Here is a 22,619-nt window from a genome sequence, read left to right on the forward strand (position 1 = left end):
CGGTCATTGAACGCACCACGGTCAGTGAACGCACCACGGTCAGTGAACGCACCACGGAGAGTCAGAGAGTCAGTGAACGCACCACGGTCATTGAACGCACCACTGTCAGTGAACGCACCACGGAGAGTCAGAGAGTCAGTGAACGCACCACAGAGCGTCAGAGAGTCAGTGAACGCACCACAGAGGGTCAGAGAGTCAGTGAACGCACCACGGTCATTGAACGCACCACGGTCATTGAACGCACCACAGAGCGTCAGAGAGTCATTGAACGCACCACAGAGGGTCAGAGAGTCAGTGAACGCACCACGGTCATTGAACGCACCACGGAGAGTCAGAGAGTCAGTGAACGCACCACAGAGCGTCAGAGAGTCAGTGAACGCACCACGGTCATTGAACGCACCACGGTCAGTGAACGCACCGCGGACAGTCAGAGAGTCAGTGAACGCACCACGGTCATTGAACGCACCACTGTCAGTGAACGCACCACGGAGAGTCAGAGAGTCAGTGAACGCACCACAGAGCGTCAGAGAGTCAGTGAACGCACCACGGTCTTTGAACGCACCACGGTCAGTGAACGCACCACGGAGAGTCAGAGAGTCAGTGAACGCACCACGGAGAGTCAGAGAGTCATTGAACGCACCACAGAGGGTCAGAGAGTCAGTGAACGCACCACGGTGATTGAACGCACCACGGTCATTGAACGCACCACGGTCAGTGAACGCACCACAGAGCGTCAGAGAGTCATTGAACGCACCACAGAGGGTCAGAGAGTCAGTGAACGCACCACGGTCATTGAACGCACCACGGAGAGTCAGAGAGTCAGTGAACGCACCACAGAGCGTCAGAGAGTCAGTGAACGCACCACGGTCATTGAACGCACCACGGTCAGTGAACGCACCACGGACAGTCAGAGAGTCAGTGAACGCACCACGGTCATTGAACGCACCACTGTCAGTGAACGCACCACGGAGAGTCAGAGAGTCAGTGAACGCACCACAGAGCGTCAGAGAGTCAGTGAACGCACCACGGTCTTTGAACGCACCACGGTCAGTGAACGCACCACGGAGAGTCAGAGAGTCAGTGAACGCACCACGGAGAGTCAGAGAGTCATTGAACGCACCACAGAGGGTCAGAGAGTCAGTGAACGCACCACGGTGATTGAACGCACCACGGTCATTGAACGCACCACGGTCAGTGAACGCACCACAGAGCGTCAGAGAGTCATTGAACGCACCACAGAGGGTCAGAGAGTCAGTGAACGCACCACGGTCATTGAACGCACCACGGTCAGTGAACGCACCACAGAGCGTCAGAGAGTCAGTGAACGCACCACAGAGAGTCAGAGAGTCATTGAACGCACCACGGTCAGTGAACGCACCACAGAGAGTCAGAGAGTCAGTGAACGCACCACAGAGCGTCAGAGAGTCATTGAACGCACCACGGTCAGTGAACGCACCACAGAGCGTCAGAGAGTCAGTGAACGCACCACAGAGGGTCAGAGAGTCAGTGAACGCACCACGGTCATTGAACGCACCACGGTCAGTGAACGCACCACGGTCAGTGAACGCACCACGGAGAGTCAGTGAACGCACCACAGAGAGTCAGAGAGTCAGTGAACGCAACACGGAGAGTCAGTGAGTCAGTGAACGCACCACGGAGAGTCAGTGAACGCACCACGGAGAGTCTGTGAACGCACCACAGAGAGTCAGTGAACGCACCACGGAGAGTCAGAGAGTCAGTGAACGCACCACGGTCTTTGAACGCACCACGGTCAGTGAACGCACCACGGAGAGTCAGAGAGTCAGTGAACGCACCACGGAGAGTCAGAGAGTCATTGAACGCACCACAGAGGGTCAGAGAGTCAGTGAACGCACCACGGTGATTGAACGCACCACGGTCATTGAACGCACCACGGTCAGTGAACGCACCACAGAGCGTCAGAGAGTCATTGAACGCACCACAGAGGGTCAGAGAGTCAGTGAACGCACCACGGTCATTGAACGCACCACGGTCAGTGAACGCACCACAGAGCGTCAGAGAGTCAGTGAACGCACCACAGAGAGTCAGAGAGTCATTGAACGCACCACGGTCAGTGAATGCACCACAGAGAGTCAGAGAGTCAGTGAACGCACCACAGAGCGTCAGAGAGTCATTGAACGCACCACGGTCAGTGAACGCACCACAGAGCGTCAGAGAGTCAGTGAACGCACCACAGAGAGTCAGAGAGTCATTGAACGCACCACGGTCGGTGAACGCACCACAGAGGGTCAGTGAACGCACCACAGAGCGTCAGAGAGTCAGTGAACGCACCACGGTCAGTGAACGCACCACAGAGCGTCAGAGAGTCAGTGAACGCACCACGGTCAGTGAACGCACCACAGAGCGTCAGAGAGTCAGTGAACGCACCACAGAGGGTCAGTGAACGCACCACAGAGCGTCAGAGAGTCAGTGAACGCACCACGGAGAGTCAGAGAGTCATTGAACGCACCACGGTCAGTGAACGCACCACAGAGAGTCAGTGAACGCACCACAGAGAGTCAGTGAACGCACCACAGAGAGTCAGAGAGTCAGTGAACGCACCACAGAGCGTCAGAGAGTCATTGAACGCACCACGGTCAGTGAACGCACAACAGAGCGTCAGAGAGTCATTGAACGCACCACGGTCAGTGAACGCACCACGGACAGTCAGAGAGTCAGTGAACGCACCACGGTCATTGAACGCACCACTGTCAGTGAACGCACCACGGAGAGTCAGAGAGTCAGTGAACGCACCACAGAGCGTCAGAGAGTCAGTGAACGCACCACGGTCTTTGAACGCACCACGGTCAGTGAACGCACCACGGAGAGTCAGAGAGTCAGTGAACGCACCACGGAGAGTCAGAGAGTCATTGAACGCACCACAGAGGGTCAGAGAGTCAGTGAACGCACCACGGTGATTGAACGCACCACGGTCATTGAACGCACCACGGTCAGTGAACGCACCACAGAGCGTCAGAGAGTCATTGAACGCACCACAGAGGGTCAGAGAGTCAGTGAACGCACCACGGTCATTGAACGCACCACGGTCAGTGAACGCACCACAGAGCGTCAGAGAGTCAGTGAACGCACCACAGAGAGTCAGAGAGTCATTGAACGCACCACGGTCAGTGAACGCACCACAGAGAGTCAGAGAGTCAGTGAACGCACCACAGAGCGTCAGAGAGTCATTGAACGCACCACGGTCAGTGAACGCACCACAGAGCGTCAGAGAGTCAGTGAACGCACCACAGAGGGTCAGAGAGTCAGTGAACGCACCACGGTCATTGAACGCACCACGGTCAGTGAACGCACCACGGTCAGTGAACGCACCACGGAGAGTCAGTGAACGCACCACAGAGAGTCAGAGAGTCAGTGAACGCAACACGGAGAGTCAGTGAGTCAGTGAACGCACCACGGAGAGTCAGTGAACGCACCACGGAGAGTCTGTGAACGCACCACAGAGAGTCAGTGAACGCACCACGGAGAGTCAGAGAGTCAGTGAACGCACCACGGTCTTTGAACGCACCACGGTCAGTGAACGCACCACGGAGAGTCAGAGAGTCAGTGAACGCACCACGGAGAGTCAGAGAGTCATTGAACGCACCACAGAGGGTCAGAGAGTCAGTGAACGCACCACGGTGATTGAACGCACCACGGTCATTGAACGCACCACGGTCAGTGAACGCACCACAGAGCGTCAGAGAGTCATTGAACGCACCACAGAGGGTCAGAGAGTCAGTGAACGCACCACGGTCATTGAACGCACCACGGTCAGTGAACGCACCACAGAGCGTCAGAGAGTCAGTGAACGCACCACAGAGAGTCAGAGAGTCATTGAACGCACCACGGTCAGTGAATGCACCACAGAGAGTCAGAGAGTCAGTGAACGCACCACAGAGCGTCAGAGAGTCATTGAACGCACCACGGTCAGTGAACGCACCACAGAGCGTCAGAGAGTCAGTGAACGCACCACAGAGAGTCAGAGAGTCATTGAACGCACCACGGTCGGTGAACGCACCACAGAGGGTCAGTGAACGCACCACAGAGCGTCAGAGAGTCAGTGAACGCACCACGGTCAGTGAACGCACCACAGAGCGTCAGAGAGTCAGTGAACGCACCACGGTCAGTGAACGCACCACAGAGCGTCAGAGAGTCAGTGAACGCACCACAGAGGGTCAGTGAACGCACCACAGAGCGTCAGAGAGTCAGTGAACGCACCACGGAGAGTCAGAGAGTCATTGAACGCACCACGGTCAGTGAACGCACCACAGAGAGTCAGTGAACGCACCACAGAGAGTCAGTGAACGCACCACAGAGAGTCAGAGAGTCAGTGAACGCACCACAGAGCGTCAGAGAGTCATTGAACGCACCACGGTCAGTGAACGCACAACAGAGCGTCAGAGAGTCATTGAACGCACCACGGTCAGTGAACGCACCACAGAGAGTCAGTGAACGCACCACAGAGAGTCAGAGAGTCAGTGAACGCACCACGGTCAGTGAACGCACCACAGAGAGTCAGAGAGTCATTGAACGCACCACGGAGAGTCAGAGAGTCATTGAACGCACCACGGAGAGTCAGAGAGTCAGTGAACGCACCACAGAGCGTCAGAGAGTCATTGAACGCATCACGGTCAGTGAACGCACCACAGAGCGTCAGAGAGTCAGTGAACGCACCACGGTCAGTGAACGCACCACAGAGCGTCAGAGAGTCAGTGAACGCACCACGGTCAGTGAACGCACCACAGAGCGTCAGAGAGTCATTGAACGCACCACGGTCAGTGAACGCACCACAGAGAGTCAGAGAGTCAGTGAACGCACCACAGAGAGTCAGTGAACGCACCACAGAGAGTCAGAGAGTCAGTGAACGCACCACGGTCAGTGAACGCACCACAGAGCGTCAGAGAGTCAGTGAACGCACCACAGAGGGTCAGTGAACGCACCACAGAGAGTCAGTGAACGCACCACAGAGAGTCAGAGAGTCAGTGAACGCACCACAGAGCGTCAGAGTCATTGAACGCACCACGGTCAGTGAACGCACAACAGAGCGTCAGAGAGTCATTGAACGCACCACGGTCAGTGAACGCACCACAGAGAGTCAGTGAACGCACCACAGAGAGTCAGAGAGTCAGTGAACGCACCACGGTCAGTGAACGCACCACAGAGAGTCAGAGAGTCATTGAACGCACCACGGAGAGTCAGAGAGTCATTGAACGCACCACGGAGAGTCAGAGAGTCAGTGAACGCACCACAGAGCGTCAGAGAGTCATTGAACGCATCACGGTCAGTGAACGCACCACAGAGCGTCAGAGAGTCAGTGAACGCACCACGGTCAGTGAACGCACCACAGAGCGTCAGAGAGTCAGTGAACGCACCACAGAGCGTCAGAGAGTCATTGAACGCACCACGGTCAGTGAACGCACCACAGAGAGTCAGAGAGTCAGTGAACGCACCACAGAGAGTCAGTGAACGCACCACAGAGAGTCAGAGAGTCAGTGAACGCACCACGGTCAGTGAACGCACCACAGAGCGTCAGAGAGTCAGTGAACGCACCACAGAGCGTCAGTGAACGCACCACAGAGAGTCAGAGAGTCAGTGAACGCACCACGGTCAGTGAACGCACCACAGAGCATCAGAGAGTCATTGAACGCACCACGGTCAGTGAACGCACCACAGAGCGTCAGAGAGTCATTGAACGCACCACGGTCAGTGAACGCACCACAGAGCGTCAGAGAGTCAGTGTGAGTGGTGTATCGGTGGTCCCCTCCAGGAAGGAGCGCTTGTTTGCGGTACCTGATGACCCGCGTGTGGCCCTGCAGGGACGATTGAATCTCTCCACAGCCGTCCTTCCACGAGTACAGGTCCACGCGCTGGTTGCTCTGAAAGGAAACAGTCGTTAAGTTGAGCATCAGAGTCCTCCGTGTGCACTCGTGATGGAGATCAGCAGAACTCACGGAGGCGGCGAAGACGTGCGCCTCGTCTCGATGAGGCTTCCACTGAACCGTCCCCACGTCCCACTTACTCTGACGCCCGATCTTCCTCGGCTGCTCGGACGGAGCCTCCAGGTTCACCATGTACAGGAAGCGCCGCCTGAGAGGCGTTCAGGGACACATTACAGGCGCTTTAGATCAAACTGAGACATGATGTTTATATCTGTGGTGCGTTCAGGTGCATGAAACTTACCCGGAAAGTACAGCGTGAGAACCCAGGCAGTCCACTGACATAGCGGTGGCCTGAAAACACAAGAAGAAGACAAATCTTAATTTGAACATAATTACATGCGTCAGATTATTGTTTAATGTTTTGATTCGTGAAGTTAAAGTAGGAATGGGGTGAAAATAAAATACTTCATTAAATCTATTCTAGTAGACCTCAACGATGGAACTATGACCAGTAGAAATGGGACCTTTAATATTGAATAATACATATCTTGCACAATAATATCCTGCATTATATTTGTAACTGGAAATGTGTATTTCCACATCTATATATATTTTTTACAACGCTGTTTTATTTCTATTTCAGAAATAATTTGCATTGTTGGAGTGTCTTGTTTTTTATGCTGCTGCAACGCAAAAATAATTCCCAAATTGGAATCAATTAAGTACTTATCCATCTCTCTATTTATCTATTTATCTATCCATCTATCCATCTATCTATCTATCTAAAACTGTAATTAAGTGTAAATGAACATTGAAATTGAAGCAAAACTCAAATGAAAGTGTGTTTAAAGTAAAGTATTCAGGGAGTAAACTGTGAGGATGTAAAGTGGTTCTCCTCGTGCTGCTCTTTCGGTATCTTTAGTTTATTAAGGTCGTTTTAATACCTGAGCATCTCGAAACTCCACCACCACATTCTCGCTGCTCCAGCGCGCCGCCATCTTTCCGTCTCTGCCGTCAACAGAGCGTCACGTGATTCTAATGTCACGCCGCGTTCACGGTCCCTGGGAGAGAAGACGATGGTCATGAGAATTTTAGTAAAAAAAGATGATTCTGTTAACAAATAAAATAATTAATAATGATAATAAAAATAATAACAATACCAATAATAATATTAATAATAATAATGGAAATATTTATTGAATTAAACATTTATTAATCATTGTAATGGTTATTTATAATAATTATTGATATGTTTAACTTATTCACTTTATTTGTATTTAATAATATTTTCTAATATTTTAAGTTTAATTTTATATTGATGAGAATAAGAAGTATTACATTTATCAGCGGAGAATCATTATTTCTTTTTATAAATGTTGTTTCTCCGAGTGTTCCTAAGTGTCTGAACGCATCACATTTCCTCTCTTCTGATTGGTCGGCCCAGTTCTCCGTCACAGATCCAAGATGGCGCCTACCTTGGTTGCGCATGTTGTCGCAGACGCAGGAGCTTTTCTGAAGAAAGCTCCTCTCCAGGTGAGAATATGCTTCATATTAATATATACAATGCCCCTGTATAAAGAGAGCAGACCCCCGGGGGGGAGGGGGGAAACGGGAGGACAGGGGTCCCTTCTGAGGCCGGAGAGAGAGAGATAAAGGCCGCAGAGCGAGAAGAGGCGTGGGGGAAACAGAACAGAATAAACACTAAAACAGACTTTATTTTAATATATTTCACTTTGTAAACAGGATTTATTGTTGTTTACAAGTCTGTAAATCAATCAGTCAACATGCGTGTTTACACATGACGTCACAACAACAGAGAGGTCTAGATCCTCATCATTAAAAATAGTTTCATTTATTTATTGTATTACTATGTTTAACTTTATACCGGATTTATAATCTTGACAAGAACACAAATATTTTGATTTAACAAAATCCGTGTTTACATACATGACGTCACAACAACAGCGAGCTGTACTTCTTCATCATTTAAAATAGTTAATTAATGAACTAGTATTACTTATAATAATGAAACGTTTATTTTTACCGAAACACAAACAGAGATTTTACATTTAATTAAGTTGTAAAAAATACTTAAAGGTCCCATGTCATGCTTTTCCGGTAATCACCCGTCCCCTTGTGTTATGAAGGTTGGACATTTCTCTTTTTACATTTGCTTCTTCCGGGTCACTGTGACGTAACGACGACCCAAATGGGTGTGTGTGTGTGTGTGTGTGTGTGTGTGTGTGTGTGTGTGTGTGTGTGTGTGTGTGTGTGTGTGTGTGTGTGTGTGTGTGTGTGTGTGTGTGTGTGTGTGTGTGTGTGTGTGTGTGTGTGTGTGTGTGTGTGTGTGTGTGTGTGTGTGTGTGTGTGTGTGTGTGTGTGTGTGTGTGTGTGTAGGCTGGAAACCACACCAGTAACCCAGCTCACACACTGTCCGCTCCTCGCAGCAGCGAGCCCCCCAACGTCCCGCCAACACGGCCCCCAGACCCCACGCAGTGTTCTCATTCATTTCCTGGTTGCTAACAAACGCCATTGTAAAACATAAATACTGATGTTCCGCTGTAACGGTGGAGGACTCATCAGAACAGAGTGGGCGAGCTGACCAATCAGAGCACAGTGGGCAACGCCTTGTTGAGCTCACAGGGAGGGGGGGGGGGGGGCAGGAGCTCCAACAAGCCGTGTAGGACAGAGAGTGGATGCACAGACTACAGAGACGCTGAGAGAAACCAATGAGAGTTTGGAACGATGTGAATCTATTCTAGTCGACCTCAACGATGGAACTGTGATCAGTAGAGATGGCCGTGACACGGGCCCTTTAAATTACATGAAGAATTGTTGCTGATGAATCTGCATCGTGAGCATTTTATTGAGGAACAGGAGGATGATTTATTTTATTATTAACTATTAACAGGGTTTATTATTATTTACTAGTCTGTAATCAATCGGTCAACATCTGGGTTTACTTCCATGACGCCACAACAGAGAGCTCTCCATCCTCATCATAAAAGTGTATTTATGTTTAAAGGACACCTATCATGCTATATTTCAATATATATTGTAGGGCCATACCTGTATAAGGTATATTTATACGTTTCGGTTTTCAAAATACCAAACAGATCCTGCATTTTAGCCATGCCTCATTTCGCTCTATTTGCTGTTCTCCGCACACTCTTGATTCTGTGAGCTTCAGGAGACCACGCCCCCCTGCAGGAGACCACGCCCCCCTACAGGAGACCACGCCCCCCTTCAGGAGAGGGGAGCGTGCTCTGATCAAAGAGGGGGAGAAAAATAGATCTCCATCCTCCGTGTTTTATTATATTATTATATAGAGTCGTTATTCATTTGTTTTGAAGCTCAATAAATAACAAAGAAGACCTCTGACCGGCTCTTTTCTAATTTTGTCCGGAAGATTTAAACTTTAACGGACATGTTGACCGGCGAAATAAAAATCGAACTGGAACTCTGCCGCACGGTCCCCTCGTCCCTTGGAAGAGGCGGAGAGGTGGGTGTTTGTCATCTGCTGGTGGACTACCGGAGAGAATTACAGTGCTCGCCTCGGGGAGGGAGAAAAAGAGCCACAGCGGAGAATAAACAGAAGGGCAACCATGGCAACCATGCGAGGGAAGTCTTCTTCGCTGCTTTTGTGGCACACTACAGCGCCACTTACAGGCCTGGCATATGTACTACAGCGTCTCCAGCGCTTTCGAGCAGCAATGGCCGGCCGTGGCCCAACCTCTCATTCCCCTGATAGGTGGAGAGTTGGCCAATAGCCGTAGCGCCACCGTCCTGACGTCAGGACAGTGTTCAAATCTGGATCCGTTTTTATCAGATCCGTTGCAGCCCCTTTTTTAGAGATGTGGGTACGGAGGAAAAGAGAGAGGGTATTGTTTCCTGATGCTTGGTGAGTTCATGATAGGTCCCCTTTAAGTTTTGTATTATTATAAACATGTGCCTTTTCTTTCTTTCAACACCCCCATTCATATTTAAATAAATTGTGTGTTAGGTTGTTATTGTGCCTTTGTCTGTATGCTGAACAAATGCAATTAAAGGGAATGAGACTAGTCTGCCGGGTCTTTATTTTACTTTGTCTTTCCTTTTTAAATTCTTTATTGTTTTGTCCTGCAGGAGATCGGCAGCACGATCTACACCCTGAAGGACGTGGTGGACGAGATCAGAGACAAACCCACGAGGAGGAGTTTAGCTTTCCTGCCGTACCACCTGACCTTCAGAGAGCCGCACCCCGAACACATCAGACACGGTAACAAACTGTCCCTGAACACACCATACTGTGTCCCTGAACACACCACACTGTGACCCTGAACACACCACACTGTGACCCTGAACACATCAGACACGGTAACAAACTGTCCCTGAACACACCACACTGTGTCCCTGAACACACCACACACTGACCCTGAACACATCAGACACGGAAACAAACTGTCCCTGAACACACCACACTGTGTCCCTGAACACACCACACACTGACCCTGAACACACCACACTGTGACCCTGAACACATCACACACCGTCCCTGATCACACCAAACTCCGTCCCTGAACACACCACACTCCGTCCCTGAACACACCATACTGTGTCCCTGAACACACCACACACTGACCCTGAACACATCAGACACGGAAACAAACTGTCCCTGAACACATCACACACCGTTCCTGAACCCATCAGACACGGAAAACACAGCGTCCCTGAACACACCACACACCGTCCCTGAACACACCACACATCTTCCCTGAACACATCAGACACGGTAAACACAGCGTCCCTGAACACACCACACACCGTCCCTGAACACACCACACATCTTCCCTGAACACACAACACACCGTCCCTGAACACATCAGACACGGTAAACACAGCGTCCCTGAACACACCACACCGTCCCTGAACACATCAGACACGGTAAACAAACTGTCCCTGAACACACCACACCGTCCCTGAACACATCAGACACGGTAAACAAACTGTCCCTGAACACACCACACACCGTCCCTGAACACATCAGACACGGTAAACAAACTGTCCCTGAACACACCACACACCGTCCCTGAACACATCAGACACGGTAAACAAACTGTCCCTGAACACACCGTCCCTGAACACACCACACCGTCCCTGAACACATCAGACACGGTAAACAAACTGTCCCTGAACACACCACACACCGTCCCTGAACACATCAGACACGGTAAACAAACTGTCCCTGAACACACCACACACCGTCCCTGAACACATCAGACATGGTAAACAAACTGTCCCTGAACACACCACACACTGTGTCCTCTTCGTGCAGGGGTGTCAAACTCAATTTCTTCGCGGGCCACATCAGCATTATGGTTGTACTCAAAGGGCCGGTTGTAACTTTAAGACTATATATCAAAATATATATATAAATATTTAATATATATAAAATAATGTATTATATTACATCATTGCCTCTGCTTTGCATTATTATCGGATAGGGTAATAACTTCATAATTAACTACGTCTGAAAGCAGAAGTCGAGGGCAAATCATTGCAAGTCTCTTCACTGAGAATGTTACAAAATGATTATTAAAACTCTAATGAGAAAAAGGCAAATTCTAAGAAAACATTTATATTTTGAAGAAAAAAAGTCAAATTCTGAGAAAAAAGTCAAATTTGAGATGCATTGTGGGATATGTAGTTTATGGGCAACGTGCTTCTGTAAACCGGCATGTAACCGTATAATATTCTTTGCAATCTCTTGAGGGGCCGCGTGAAATGAAGTCGCGGGCCGGATTTGGCCCCCGGGCCTTGAGTTTGACCCCCCTGTGTTTCAGTGATTAGTGTGTTAGTGTTTCAGTGATTAGTGTGTCGGTGTTTCAGTGATTTGGTGTTTCAGTGATTTGGTGTTTCAGTGATTTGGTGTTTCAGTGATTTGGTGTTTCAGTGATTTGGTGTTTCAGTGATTAGGTGTTTCAGTGATTTGGTGTTTCAGTGATTTGGTGTTTCAGTGATTTGGTGTTTCAGTGATTAGGTGTTTCAGTGATTTGGTGTTTCAGTGATTAGTGTGTCGGTGTTTCAGTGATTTGGTGTTTCAGTGATTTGGTGTTTCAGTGATTAGTGTGTCGGTGTTTCAGTGATTTGGTGTTTCAGTGATTTGGTGTTTCAGTGATTAGTGTGTTGGTGTTTCAGTGATTTGGTGTTTCAGTGATTTGGTGTTTCAGTGATTTGGTGTTTCAGTGATTTGGTGTTTCAGTGATTTGGTGTTTCAGTGATTTGGTGTTTCAGTGATTTGGTGTTTCAGTGATTAGTGTGTTGGTGTTTCAGTGACGGAGTTCTCCAAGAAGACGGGAGACTACCCGAGTCTGTCAGCGACCGACATCAAGGTCCTGGCTCTGACCTACCAGCTGGAGCTGGAGCACGTGGGATCCGAGCACCTGAAGAAGGAGCCAGAAGTCAAGGTGCACGATGTTTTACAAATGTCCCAAAAAATGCTGAACTGTTTTCATGTTTTCTGAACTTCAAAAGTGCAAAAAAAACAAGTTTCTATAAATATTTTACCGGCACAATACTAATGCTTGACTTTCATAAAAAGTGATGGGATGAGCTGATTAACGGCCGCAGATTTAGAGTATTTTGTCGCACAAAATCGGAATTTTGAAATGTTGAACATTTTGTATTCGTTGGACTGCGCGGTACTCCGTCAGACCTGTGTGGCTGAATGTGTGTGTTCTGGCTCCAGGTGAACGTCCACAGCACTCAGCGCCACCCGGAGACTCCGGTCAACGTGGCCGGGTTCTTCCTGCCCTCCAGAGAAAAGGTGAGGCGCTTTCTCTCTGATCTCAACTCACACCTGAAGGGTCCTTCCTCAGTCCCTCAGTACCTCAGTTCTTCAGTTCCTCTGTTCCTCAGTTCCTCAGTTCCTCAGTTCCTCAGTTCCTCAGTCCCTCAGTCCCTCAGTACCTCAGTTCCTCAGTTCCTCTGTTCCTCAGTACCTCAGTTCCTCAGTCCCTCAGTTCCTCAGTCCCTCAGTCCCTCAGTCCCTCAGTTCCTCAGTTCCTCAGTCCCTCAGTCCCTCTGTTCCTCAGTTCCTCTGTCCCTCAGTCCCTCAGTTCCTCTGTTCCTCAGTTCCTCTGTTCCTCAGTTCCTCAGTTCCTCAGTCCCTCTGTTCCTCAGTTCCTCAGTCCCTCTGTTCCTCTGTTCCTCAGTTCCTCTGTCCCTCAGTTCCTCAGTTCCTCAGTCCCTCAGTTCCTCTGTCCCTCAGTCCCTCAGTTCCTCAGTTCCTCAGTTCCTCTGTTCCTCAGTTCCTCAGTTCCTCAGTTCCTCAGTCCCTCAGTTCCTCTGTCCCTCAGTTCCTCAGTTCTTCAGTTCCTCAGTCCCTCAGTCCCTCAGTTCCTCTGTTCCTCTGTTCCTCAGTTCTTCAGTTCCTCAGTCCCTCAGTCCCTCAGTTCCTCAGTTCCTCTGTCCCTCTGTTCCTCAGTTTCTCTGTTCCTCTCTCGTCCTCAGAAGTCTTCAGAGAGCGTTGGTGTTCGACAGAAGTTTCCGGACGGAGATCCGTTCAACAGCTTCCAGTTCTGGAGGCCGGTGCTGCCGACCGTCGACAAAGAGCTGCTGCAGCTGCTGGTGAGGAGAGAGCTCACACAAGTTTATTAAGGCTCAGAAAAAAGACGTATTTTTGAGATTTTCTGAAAAAAGTCAGAATTTTGAGATTTTCAGAAAAAAGTCCAAAATGTAGAGATTTTCAGAAAAGTTAAAATGTTCAGAAAAGATTTTCAATAAAAAGTCTGAATTTTGAGATTTTCCGAAAATGTAAGAAATTTGAGATTTTCAGACGAAAGACAGAATGGTGTCTGAATTCTGGGTCTGTGCTTCTTCAGGATCCTCTGGAGGTTGCAGATCCCAAGGAGACGTCTACAGACTCTTTCAACACTTTCAACTCTTTCCAGTTCTGGAGGCCGCCGCTCGCCTCCATCGACTCTCTGATGCACCTGCTGGTGAGGGCTAGAGATAACACACACTTTATTATTTACACCTGAGGCCTGTGCCACGAAGCCGGTTCAACCTGACCTGGATATGTTTGAGTTAGCCGGTTGGCCTAATCCAAAACATACGCGCTCTCGCTAAACGGTCCTACGATGCGGGTTATCAAGTGGAGGGATGCAAACTTGTCACCTTTCGGCGAAATTCGCCGTTTTGAATCCAAAATAGGTCGTTTGTGTGATTCATGTAGATCTGCAATACAAATATGTTTGGGGTGTGGGGGGGGGGCCTGGGACCCGGAGTAATCTGCGGCCGCGAGCTGCTATGTGCCATCATGACACGCATGGTGTTCTTTTTATATTATAATGCAGCGCGAGCTGTGTGCTCGAGGCTTCCTGCCTGTCGGCTCTGCTGCTCCGCGATGATGGTCTAGCTTCAGCAGCTACACTAGCTACGGGTGCGTTCGTTAATATTAACTGTGCGGTCCGGAGTCACTGCGGCACAGACTGACCGCTGGTGAACAGCTGTTAGAACGGGCCGTTCAGGTGTTCAGAGCAGAGCTCCCTGTCGGAGCGGCAGAGCGTGATGTGCACTGAAAAGTTGCACATCACATCGCAATATTATCGTTGAGCAAACTTAACTAGCAAACTAGCATCACTATCTGCTAACGTTAGCTTTAGCCTTCGTTTTCTATTAGTTTTTTTCATAGGCTATAAACGGAGGTGGTATAAGTATATATCTTGTACTTGAGTCAAAGTAGAAGTACCCAGGTCTTGTACTTGAGTAAAAGTAGAAGTACCAGAATGTAGGAACAATCCTGCAATCAAAATGTTCCTCAAATAAAAGTACAAAAGTATTATCATCAAAATATAGTGAAAGTAGCGACAGTAAAAGTAGTCGTTGTGCAGATTGCAGATACTTTCAAATTTTAGTGCACTGGAGCCGGTTTCTGAAACTTACCTACCCCACCTTTAGAGTTCACGTTCACACATTCAGTTTACTTTTGCCGGCCGTTTTTCCTGCAACGGCAGTTTTTCTGTATTTCCTTTCTCCTGTAATATGACCTGATCGCTTTAAACTCCGCACACTGAGCTCTGATTGGTCAGCAGGCGGTGCTTTCACTGAGTTGAGCTCTTAGCCTGCAACCTAACCTGCTCCGGAGCAGGTTAGCCGCTCAGCATCAGTTACCATGGAGATCTAGCCCGCTAAAAAGAGAACCAGCTTCGTAGGACCGGAAACCCCGAGTTTTCCCTGAAGTTAGCCGCTAAGCGAACATCCTGCTTCGTAGTGCAGGCCTCTGATGCACCTGCTGGTGAGGATTAGAGATAACATACTTTATTATTTACACTTTAACGTATTATTCACCTCATGTAGCCCCGCCCCTTTTCCCATTTCTGGTTCAAATGTGTAGTTTGAATTGAATTTTCTGAGAAATTCCCGAAAAGTCAGAATTTTGTGATTTTCAGAAAAAAGTTAAGTCATTTTCTCCGCAATTCAGAATTACTTCATTTTCCTGCGAAATTCAAAATGTTGAGATTTTCAGAACTTTAGTCAGGGTTTAGGACTAACGGTGATTCTGTTTGTTCTGCAGAATCTGGACGACGTTTCTTCATCAGATCAGAGGAGCGACGAGGACAAAGAGAACGAGCCTGAAGAGGAGGAAGATGATGATGAGGAGGAGGATGAAGAAGAGGAAGAGGAGGAAGGTGATGGAGGATGGATCACTCCCGGTAACATCAAACAGGTGAAGATGGACTCCTCTGATTGGACGGCTCCCGCTGATGTCACAGTCGGATGTCTGACCACCGACTTCGCCATGCAGGTAACGATTCGGACCAAAGGGAACCCTAAAGTCTCCAAAGACAAACAATTATCTGTTATTTAACCATTTTTTTATAAATTTAAATCCAAATATTTATATAAAATTTAAAAATAAACATTATTTAAGTTAAACGTATACAAGACAATAAATACAAATATTTCAAAGTAATCAATAAATGTGAAACAAATACAAAAAAGATATATATTAGTAGAAACACAAGACGTTCAATTAAAATGTTAAATAATAAAATAACAAATATTTATACAAACATAAGAAATTAAAGTTAAAATGTGTATTTTGTACGATATATAAAAAAAGTGGAACTTGGCAACAGTGTTTTATCGAGTATTAACAACCTCTGAAATCTCCAAATTGACCAATCAGGATCGAGTATTCTAATAAAACGTGTAATAACAAGTGATGATAACTCCTGCTTCCAGAACGTTCTGATCCAGATCGGGCTTCACGTCCTGTCCGTTAACGGGATGCTCATCAAACAGGCGAGGAACTACATCCTGAGGTGCCACGCCTGCTTCAAGTGAGTAAAACAACGTGAAATCAGACACCAGACGTTCCTCTGAAGGAATCGTAGCAATTTATCTTGAGTCTCATTTAATTAATAATTAACCCTTCTGAAACAGAGGGGATTATGGGTAATGCTGCAATGATCTGTTGGGTGTTTCAGCCAATCAGAGACATGCTCTGGGTATATATATATAACAGTATATTAGGAGAGCTTTTAAATAACAGAACTTTGGTGTAAGCTTGTGTATTTGTTCGTTTCTTACCAGAAGGTGATTGAGTGTGGAATTTCCACCTCATAAACCTGAATATTTGTTTTCTCAAATCCTGTTTTTCAGGACGACGAGCAACATGAGCAAGCTGTTCTGTCCTCACTGTGGGAACCGGACTCTGAAGAAGATCGCAGTGACCGTCAGCGCCGACGGAAACACACAGATGCACTTCTCCAAGAACCCAAAGGTGCTGAACAGCAAAGGACTGAGGGTGAGACTCACACACACACACACACACACACACGCACACGCACACGCACACAGGCACACACAGATACACACACACGCGCGCACCTTTAGCTTAGCGGTGGTGACGTGAAGTCATGTGACCGTGCTGTAGTTCCTTTATAGCCCAAAGTTAGCCACCTTTAGCTTAGCGGTGGTGACGTGAAGTCATGTGACCGTGCTGTAGTTCCTTTATAGCCCAACATTAGCCGCCTTTAGCTTAGCGGTGGTGACGTGAAGTCATGTGACCGTGCTGTAGTTCCTTTATAGCCCAACATTAGCCGCCTTTAGCTTAGCGGTGGTGACGTGAAGTCATGTGACCGTGCTGTAGTTCCTTTATAGCCCAACATTAGCCTACCTTTAGCTTAGCGGTGGTGAGGTGAAGTCATGTGACCGTGCTGTAGTTCCTTTATAGCCCAACATTAGCCTCCTTTAGCTTAGCGGTGGTGACGTGAAGTCATGTGACCGTGCTGTAGTTCCTTTATAGCCCAACATTAGCCTCCTTTAGCTTAGCGGTGGTGACGTGAAGTCATGTGACCGTGCTGTAGTTCCTTTATAGCCCAACATTAGCCTCCTTTAGCTTAGCGGTGGTGACGTGAAGTCATGTGACCGTGCTGTAGTTCCTTTATAGCCCAACATTAGCTTTTCACTTCAGAAATCATAAAGTGGTTTTAACATGTGGAGATTCTCCTGCTCATAAACGTTTGTTTGAGAAATCCTATTGGACCAGGGAGATGCTGCCTTCAGGGAAGACTATTAAACACTATTTCAATTTTATTTGTATTTACTTGCGTACACAAAACTTTCTCTTGCACTATTTTATCTGTTTTATCTGTTTTATGTCCTATGTATATTCATGTTGCTCTGTTGGAGAAGCCTGTGACTTCAGTTTTTCATTGCCATACACTAAGACCTAAATAAAAGCACAACAATCAATATATACAAAATAACAGTCACTTCATGTTGTTGTTGTTGCAGCACTCTCTGACGATGCCTCAGGGAGGTAAACACGGGAACAACCCTCAGCTGGTGGAGGACCAGCGCTTCCCTCAGCAGAGACTCTCCCGTAAAGCCCGGCAGAAAACCAACGTGTTCGACCCGGACTTCGTCACCGGAGCGTCTCCCTTCAGCCAGAACGACATCTACAGCCGAGCCGCGAACCTGCAGATCAGAGACGGGCAGGGCGGCGGCGGGCGGCGGCGCGCCAACCCCAACGCCGCGCACAAGAAGTTTGTGAAGAAGAACTGACCGACACCAGGGTTCAGAATTATTTAAAGGGCCGAAACACCGCTTTTAGAGTAGAAGTTACAGTAAAGAGACGTAATTTCCTGCATTTCACGAACTGTTCCCTGCCGCTTCGTGTCAGTTACTTCAGTGAATTCACATAAATGATGATAATTGGTCCCAAATCTCATTGTATTAATGTTATTAAAGCACTACAAATCTGGTGTTACATTTTAACAACAAATATCACAATATGTTTGTGAAGAAGAACTGACAGACACGAGGATTCAGAATTCATTAAAGTGCCGCCGCTTTTAGAGTTTTAAGTTACAGTAAAAAATACGTCATTTTCTGCATTGAACAAACTTTCCTGCTGTTTTGTGTCAGTAAATTCACATTTCATTAAAAGGGCCGAAACACAGCTGCACATCGGGGGCGTTTAGGTTTAAGGCTGGGCAATAAAAGGATGTTATAACGAATCCACTAACTATCGTGTTGTGTTTTGGGTATGGTAATGTATTTCCTGGTTTTAGAGACTTAAGTTACATCATTTTCTGAATTTCACACACTGTTTCCTGTTGTTTTGTGTCAATAAAGTCACATAAATAATGATAATTTACCCCAAATCTCAATGTCTGCACTGATGATTTGGTATTTGCGACATAAAATACCAACATTGGGAAGTGGATTATTGGTGCTTTAATTAAAAATATCTACACAATGAAATGTTGGATAACCCTAACCCTATTATCAGTGATGTGGTTTAATGACTTCATGTGTAAAAGCAAATAATAAAAAGGCAATAACAGTTTAGAAAATTCAGAAAATGACATTTTGCTGTAAATTAGCGTTTCAAACCAGAAAAAGTCCCGTATTTCATCAGAAATCTAAGACCGTATCACAATGCCGATATAATATAAACATTGCTCAGCCTTATTGTAGTCTAAAAAACTAATTACAGAGCCATGGGAGCTGGGATTTATTAAAATAAAAGGTCAGAAGTTTGTTAGAAAAACGTATTTTTGTCAGGGAACCAGATATAACGTAAATGATATATAATACAACCCTCCTCCCCCGGCTCCGTAATGGTTTTTTAAATCTACACTGACCCTAATACGCGGTGGTATGTTACTCGTTAACTGCATGTTTAAATATTACACAGTAAAGCATGCTAACTGCAGAACGGTCCTTTAAACAACTAGCAGTAAAACAGTACCATGTGATGTGACACGATCAATCTATTCTACACCAATAAATGTTCAAACTACAACCGATGCAGAGTTTCTTATTTGTATGTGAACACATTTGATTTATTTCAGATAATCCTTCAATCCTGCTTCCAGTTTTTGTGCTAAACTAGGTTAACAATTTGCCCTGATTACGGCCTTTATGCTAAGCTAGGCGAACAGTTTCTCCTACTTTGTGCTAAGCTAGGCTAACCGTTTCCCCTGCTTCCAGTCTTTGTGCTAAGCTAGGCTAACCGTTTCCCCTGCTTCCAGTCTTTGTGCTAAGCTAGGCTAACGGTGTCCAGTACTTCCAGTCTTTGTGCTAAGCTAGGCTAACCGTTTCCCCTGCTTCCAGTCTTTGTGCTAAGCTAGGCTAACAGTTTCCCCTGCTTCCAGTCTGTGCTAAACTAGGCTAACGGTGTCCAGTACTTTCAGTTGTTTGTGCTAAGCTAGGCTAACAGTTTCCCCTGCTTCCAGTCTTTGTGCTAAGCTAGACTAACAGTTTCTCCTGCTTCCAGTCTGTGCTAAGCTCTGCTAACAATGTCCCCTTCTTACGGTCTTTATGCTAAGCTAGGCTAACAATAACACAAAAGTATGAGAGTCCTGAGACTTTGAGAACATTTTTTTGTCAAATATATTTTATAAATAGTTATTTTTTATCCCATAACAATTTTTACAGAATTCCATAAAATATGCCAAGTAAATTGAGTCATTGAAATCCCATTTATTCACTATAAATGTTTACACTTAGCTTTTATCCATACACCACCTTTACACCTCAGCCAAAAGAAAAACACTTTATAAAAATATTTCAACATTATCTGGACTTTAAGGGCAAATAAAAAGAGGCGTGAACACAGACTTAGCATTTCCCTTCGCCTTAAATAAGATAAAATAAATCATTTGAACGTCCCATCCCCACAGCAGGGAACCCTCCCACTGGAGAAATCATTATTATATTATTATTAATAGAGTAGAGTTATTAAATAATTGTCTTCACTCCAGAGAAAAGTCTTCGTCCTGATCCTCAGAATGGCTTTTTCCCGTTTCCTCGCTCAGCTCTACTTCCTGTTGATGCGTCTCCACTTCCTGTTGCTGCGTCTCTTCTTGCTGTTGATGCGTCTCCACTTCCTGTTGCTTCGTCTCTACTTCCTGTTGCTTTATCTCCACTTCCAGTCGCTGCGTCTCCACTTCCTGTCGCTGCGTCTCTACTTCCTGTTGCTTTATCTCCACTTCCTGTCGCTGCGTCTCCAACGTGAGGCCGCTGAGTTCGGGGGAGATGTCGATATCGGAGGAGATTTCTGGAAGTTGGATCTCCTCCGGCGCAATTTCGATTTGCGGCAGCAGGAAGCTGAGCGGCGTCAGGATGGCGGCGATGTCGATGTTTCCCAAACTACCGAATCTGTGCAGCTGAGAGACGGGAACTCCTGCAGAGAAACATTTAAACCCGTCAGTGAAAGGCCGCTCAATACGGAAAACATCACAATCAATATGACGTCCGTTGATTACTCCATGACTTTGGAAACTGACTTTAATGTAAAGATAACATAGAAGCTTTGTTAGGGAATAATTTGCTTAGGTATTCAACCTTAGACACAGTTCATCATCTGCTTTGGGTCTCGTCATGCTGCTTCCCTGATGGCTTCCTCAGGATTGTAGCTGACATCCTCGTGGATTAATCTCCTCATTACAGACACATGCATTTCCTAACATTCGGTCTCTATGCTGTGAAATGTATTATCTCTTGGATTCACACACGGCATCTATTGCAGTCTGTCCGTCCTGGGAGAGGGATCCTCCTCTGCTGCTCTCCCTGAGGTTTCTCCATGTTCCTTTAAACTGTGGGGTTTCTCTGGAAGTGTTTCCTTGTACGATGTGAGGGTCTAAGGACAGAGGGTCTGAGGACAGAGGCAGGGTCTGAGGACAGAGGGTCTGAGGACACAGGGTCTAAGGACAGAGGGTCTGAGGACACAGGGTCTGAGGACAGAGGGTCTGAGGACAGAGGGTCTGTGTTGTTGTATTTGCTGTAAAGTGTCTCGACTGCAGGCTATTTTTATTACATGTACAGCACTTTGGCTCGACCAAACATCGTTTATAAATGTGCTGTATAAATAAAACTTGATTTGATCTAGAAGCCCTTCTTCTCTGGAACGTAGGTTTCCTGGCGCACATTCTTGTCTCTGGACGACAGCTCTAGATTCAGGGTCCATATATCATCACTTCCCACCGCCGAAACATTGAACACTAAAAATAAATCCTAATGATTTTGTAATTTTTAAACCCGAGTGTTGGGCGGACAGCGCCCCCTGCTGGTGGGTTAAGAAACTGCGTTATCAAGTACGCAGGAATTCAATATGGCTAATATCATAATCAATATTAATAATACATTTTATCTGGAGGCACAACTCCACTGAATATTGTTATACATTATATTGAGATTATGATTTTTTTTAAAGCCATTGCTCTCAACTCAGATTTTAGAATGAATTGAAAACACACAAAAGAATATAATTAAATAAATACATTTAAATGATTTAAAGAATCAAACGGGTAATTTCTAGCTTTATGCATATGATGACTCTCTGAGTGTATTCTGCTGTGACAGAGCAGCTGAGATGCGATTGGATGATTTCCTCACCCAGGATGAGAGCGATCTGATTGGGCGGGAAGAGGATCTGAAGGCAGCGGTTGATGAAAGGCAGCAGATCCTCGGCGTACGAGCAGCAGAACGACAGGAAGAGGTCTTTCTCTCGAGCGCTGAACGCCGACTCCTCCGCACGGTGGAACAGCAACACCTGACGCGTCACCTGACAGGAAACAGGAAGTCACAGCAGCACGTCAGGTCACATGTGCACAACAATCAATAAATACACAATACCAGCCACTTCAATATCTTTGAGGAGACAGTCTGTCTGAACTGTTCTTTGTAGGGTGCGAGGTTGCTTATCGTGACTCACGTCGGCCATGGCGTCCTGCAGGCAGACGCTCACCTCCTCGGCGAGGCCCACGGGGCAGCAGAGCCTCAGGTCGTTGAAGGCGCTCAGGATGTTGTTGAGGAAGCAGGCGAGCGGCGTGAAGTCCAGCAGAGAGAGGGGGGGCTGCAGGGTGCCGGGCTGGGGCCCCTGCTGGGGGGGGATGGAGCCCCCCAGCACCGAGGGCATGGAGATCAGGGTGTACACGTTCATGTCCTCCTGGAACCTCTCCAGCGCCTCCGACACGGCGCCGCGCAACGTCTCCGCCGCCGAGCGCTGGAACATCGGAGCCAGCTGGCCGCGGAAATCTGCCCCGACCCGACTGAAGGAGAGGCCGAAGTACATGCACTGACCCAGCAGGGAGTCCAGACGGCCCCCCACCTGGCGGGGAAACACATGGGGGACATTTAATAAGGTTTACTTTGTTCCTATTGGGCTTTGTTTATCATGGAGTGTGTGAGAGATGTGTGTGAGGTGTGTGTGAGGTGAGGTGT

General features: G+C 47.2%; 3 protein-coding genes across 3 annotated transcripts in view; 1 reads left to right on the top strand and 2 right to left on the bottom strand.

Moving 5' to 3' along the window:
- The window catches only part of wdr59 (WD repeat domain 59), a gene marked incomplete at its 3' end in the record, with an annotated part of 36,756 nt that extends 29,755 nt beyond the window's left edge, over positions 1-7,001 (bottom strand). The window contains exons 1-4 of the mRNA XM_034080251.2: positions 6,842-7,001; positions 6,199-6,248; positions 5,970-6,105; positions 5,809-5,894 (exon numbers count right to left, since the gene is read on the bottom strand). Coding sequence (XP_033936142.1) covers positions 5,809-5,894; positions 5,970-6,105; positions 6,199-6,248; positions 6,842-6,895 — 326 coding nt within the window. The remainder of the gene's footprint in view (positions 1-5,808; positions 5,895-5,969; positions 6,106-6,198; positions 6,249-6,841) is intronic.
- nob1 (NIN1 (RPN12) binding protein 1 homolog) overlaps positions 1-19,197 on the top strand; it is a 43,754-nt gene extending 24,557 nt beyond the window's left edge. The window contains exons 3-12 of the mRNA XM_034080250.2: positions 7,342-7,430; positions 10,023-10,155; positions 12,210-12,343; positions 12,625-12,702; positions 13,389-13,505; positions 13,760-13,876; positions 15,454-15,684; positions 16,125-16,222; positions 16,545-16,689; positions 17,682-19,197. Of these exons, the coding sequence (XP_033936141.1) occupies positions 7,362-7,430; positions 10,023-10,155; positions 12,210-12,343; positions 12,625-12,702; positions 13,389-13,505; positions 13,760-13,876; positions 15,454-15,684; positions 16,125-16,222; positions 16,545-16,689; positions 17,682-17,951 (1,392 nt within the window). The 5' untranslated portion in view covers positions 7,342-7,361 and the 3' untranslated portion in view covers positions 17,952-19,197. The remainder of the gene's footprint in view (positions 1-7,341; positions 7,431-10,022; positions 10,156-12,209; positions 12,344-12,624; positions 12,703-13,388; positions 13,506-13,759; positions 13,877-15,453; positions 15,685-16,124; positions 16,223-16,544; positions 16,690-17,681) is intronic.
- Positions 19,198-19,247: 50 nt separating this feature from the next.
- On the bottom strand, positions 19,248-22,533 carry cog8 (component of oligomeric golgi complex 8; the record flags this gene model as incomplete). Its single annotated transcript, XM_034080249.2, has 3 exons — positions 19,248-20,580; positions 21,792-21,960; positions 22,111-22,533. Coding segments are annotated over 3 exons (1,023 nt in total), but the record flags the coding sequence as incomplete, so codon positions are not given.
- Between the last annotated feature and the right edge of the window lie 86 nt (positions 22,534-22,619).

The sequence above is a fragment of the Pseudochaenichthys georgianus genome, unplaced genomic scaffold (assembly GCF_902827115.2).
Source record: "Pseudochaenichthys georgianus unplaced genomic scaffold, fPseGeo1.2 scaffold_970_arrow_ctg1, whole genome shotgun sequence".
Lineage (NCBI taxonomy): Eukaryota > Metazoa > Chordata > Actinopteri > Perciformes > Channichthyidae > Pseudochaenichthys > Pseudochaenichthys georgianus.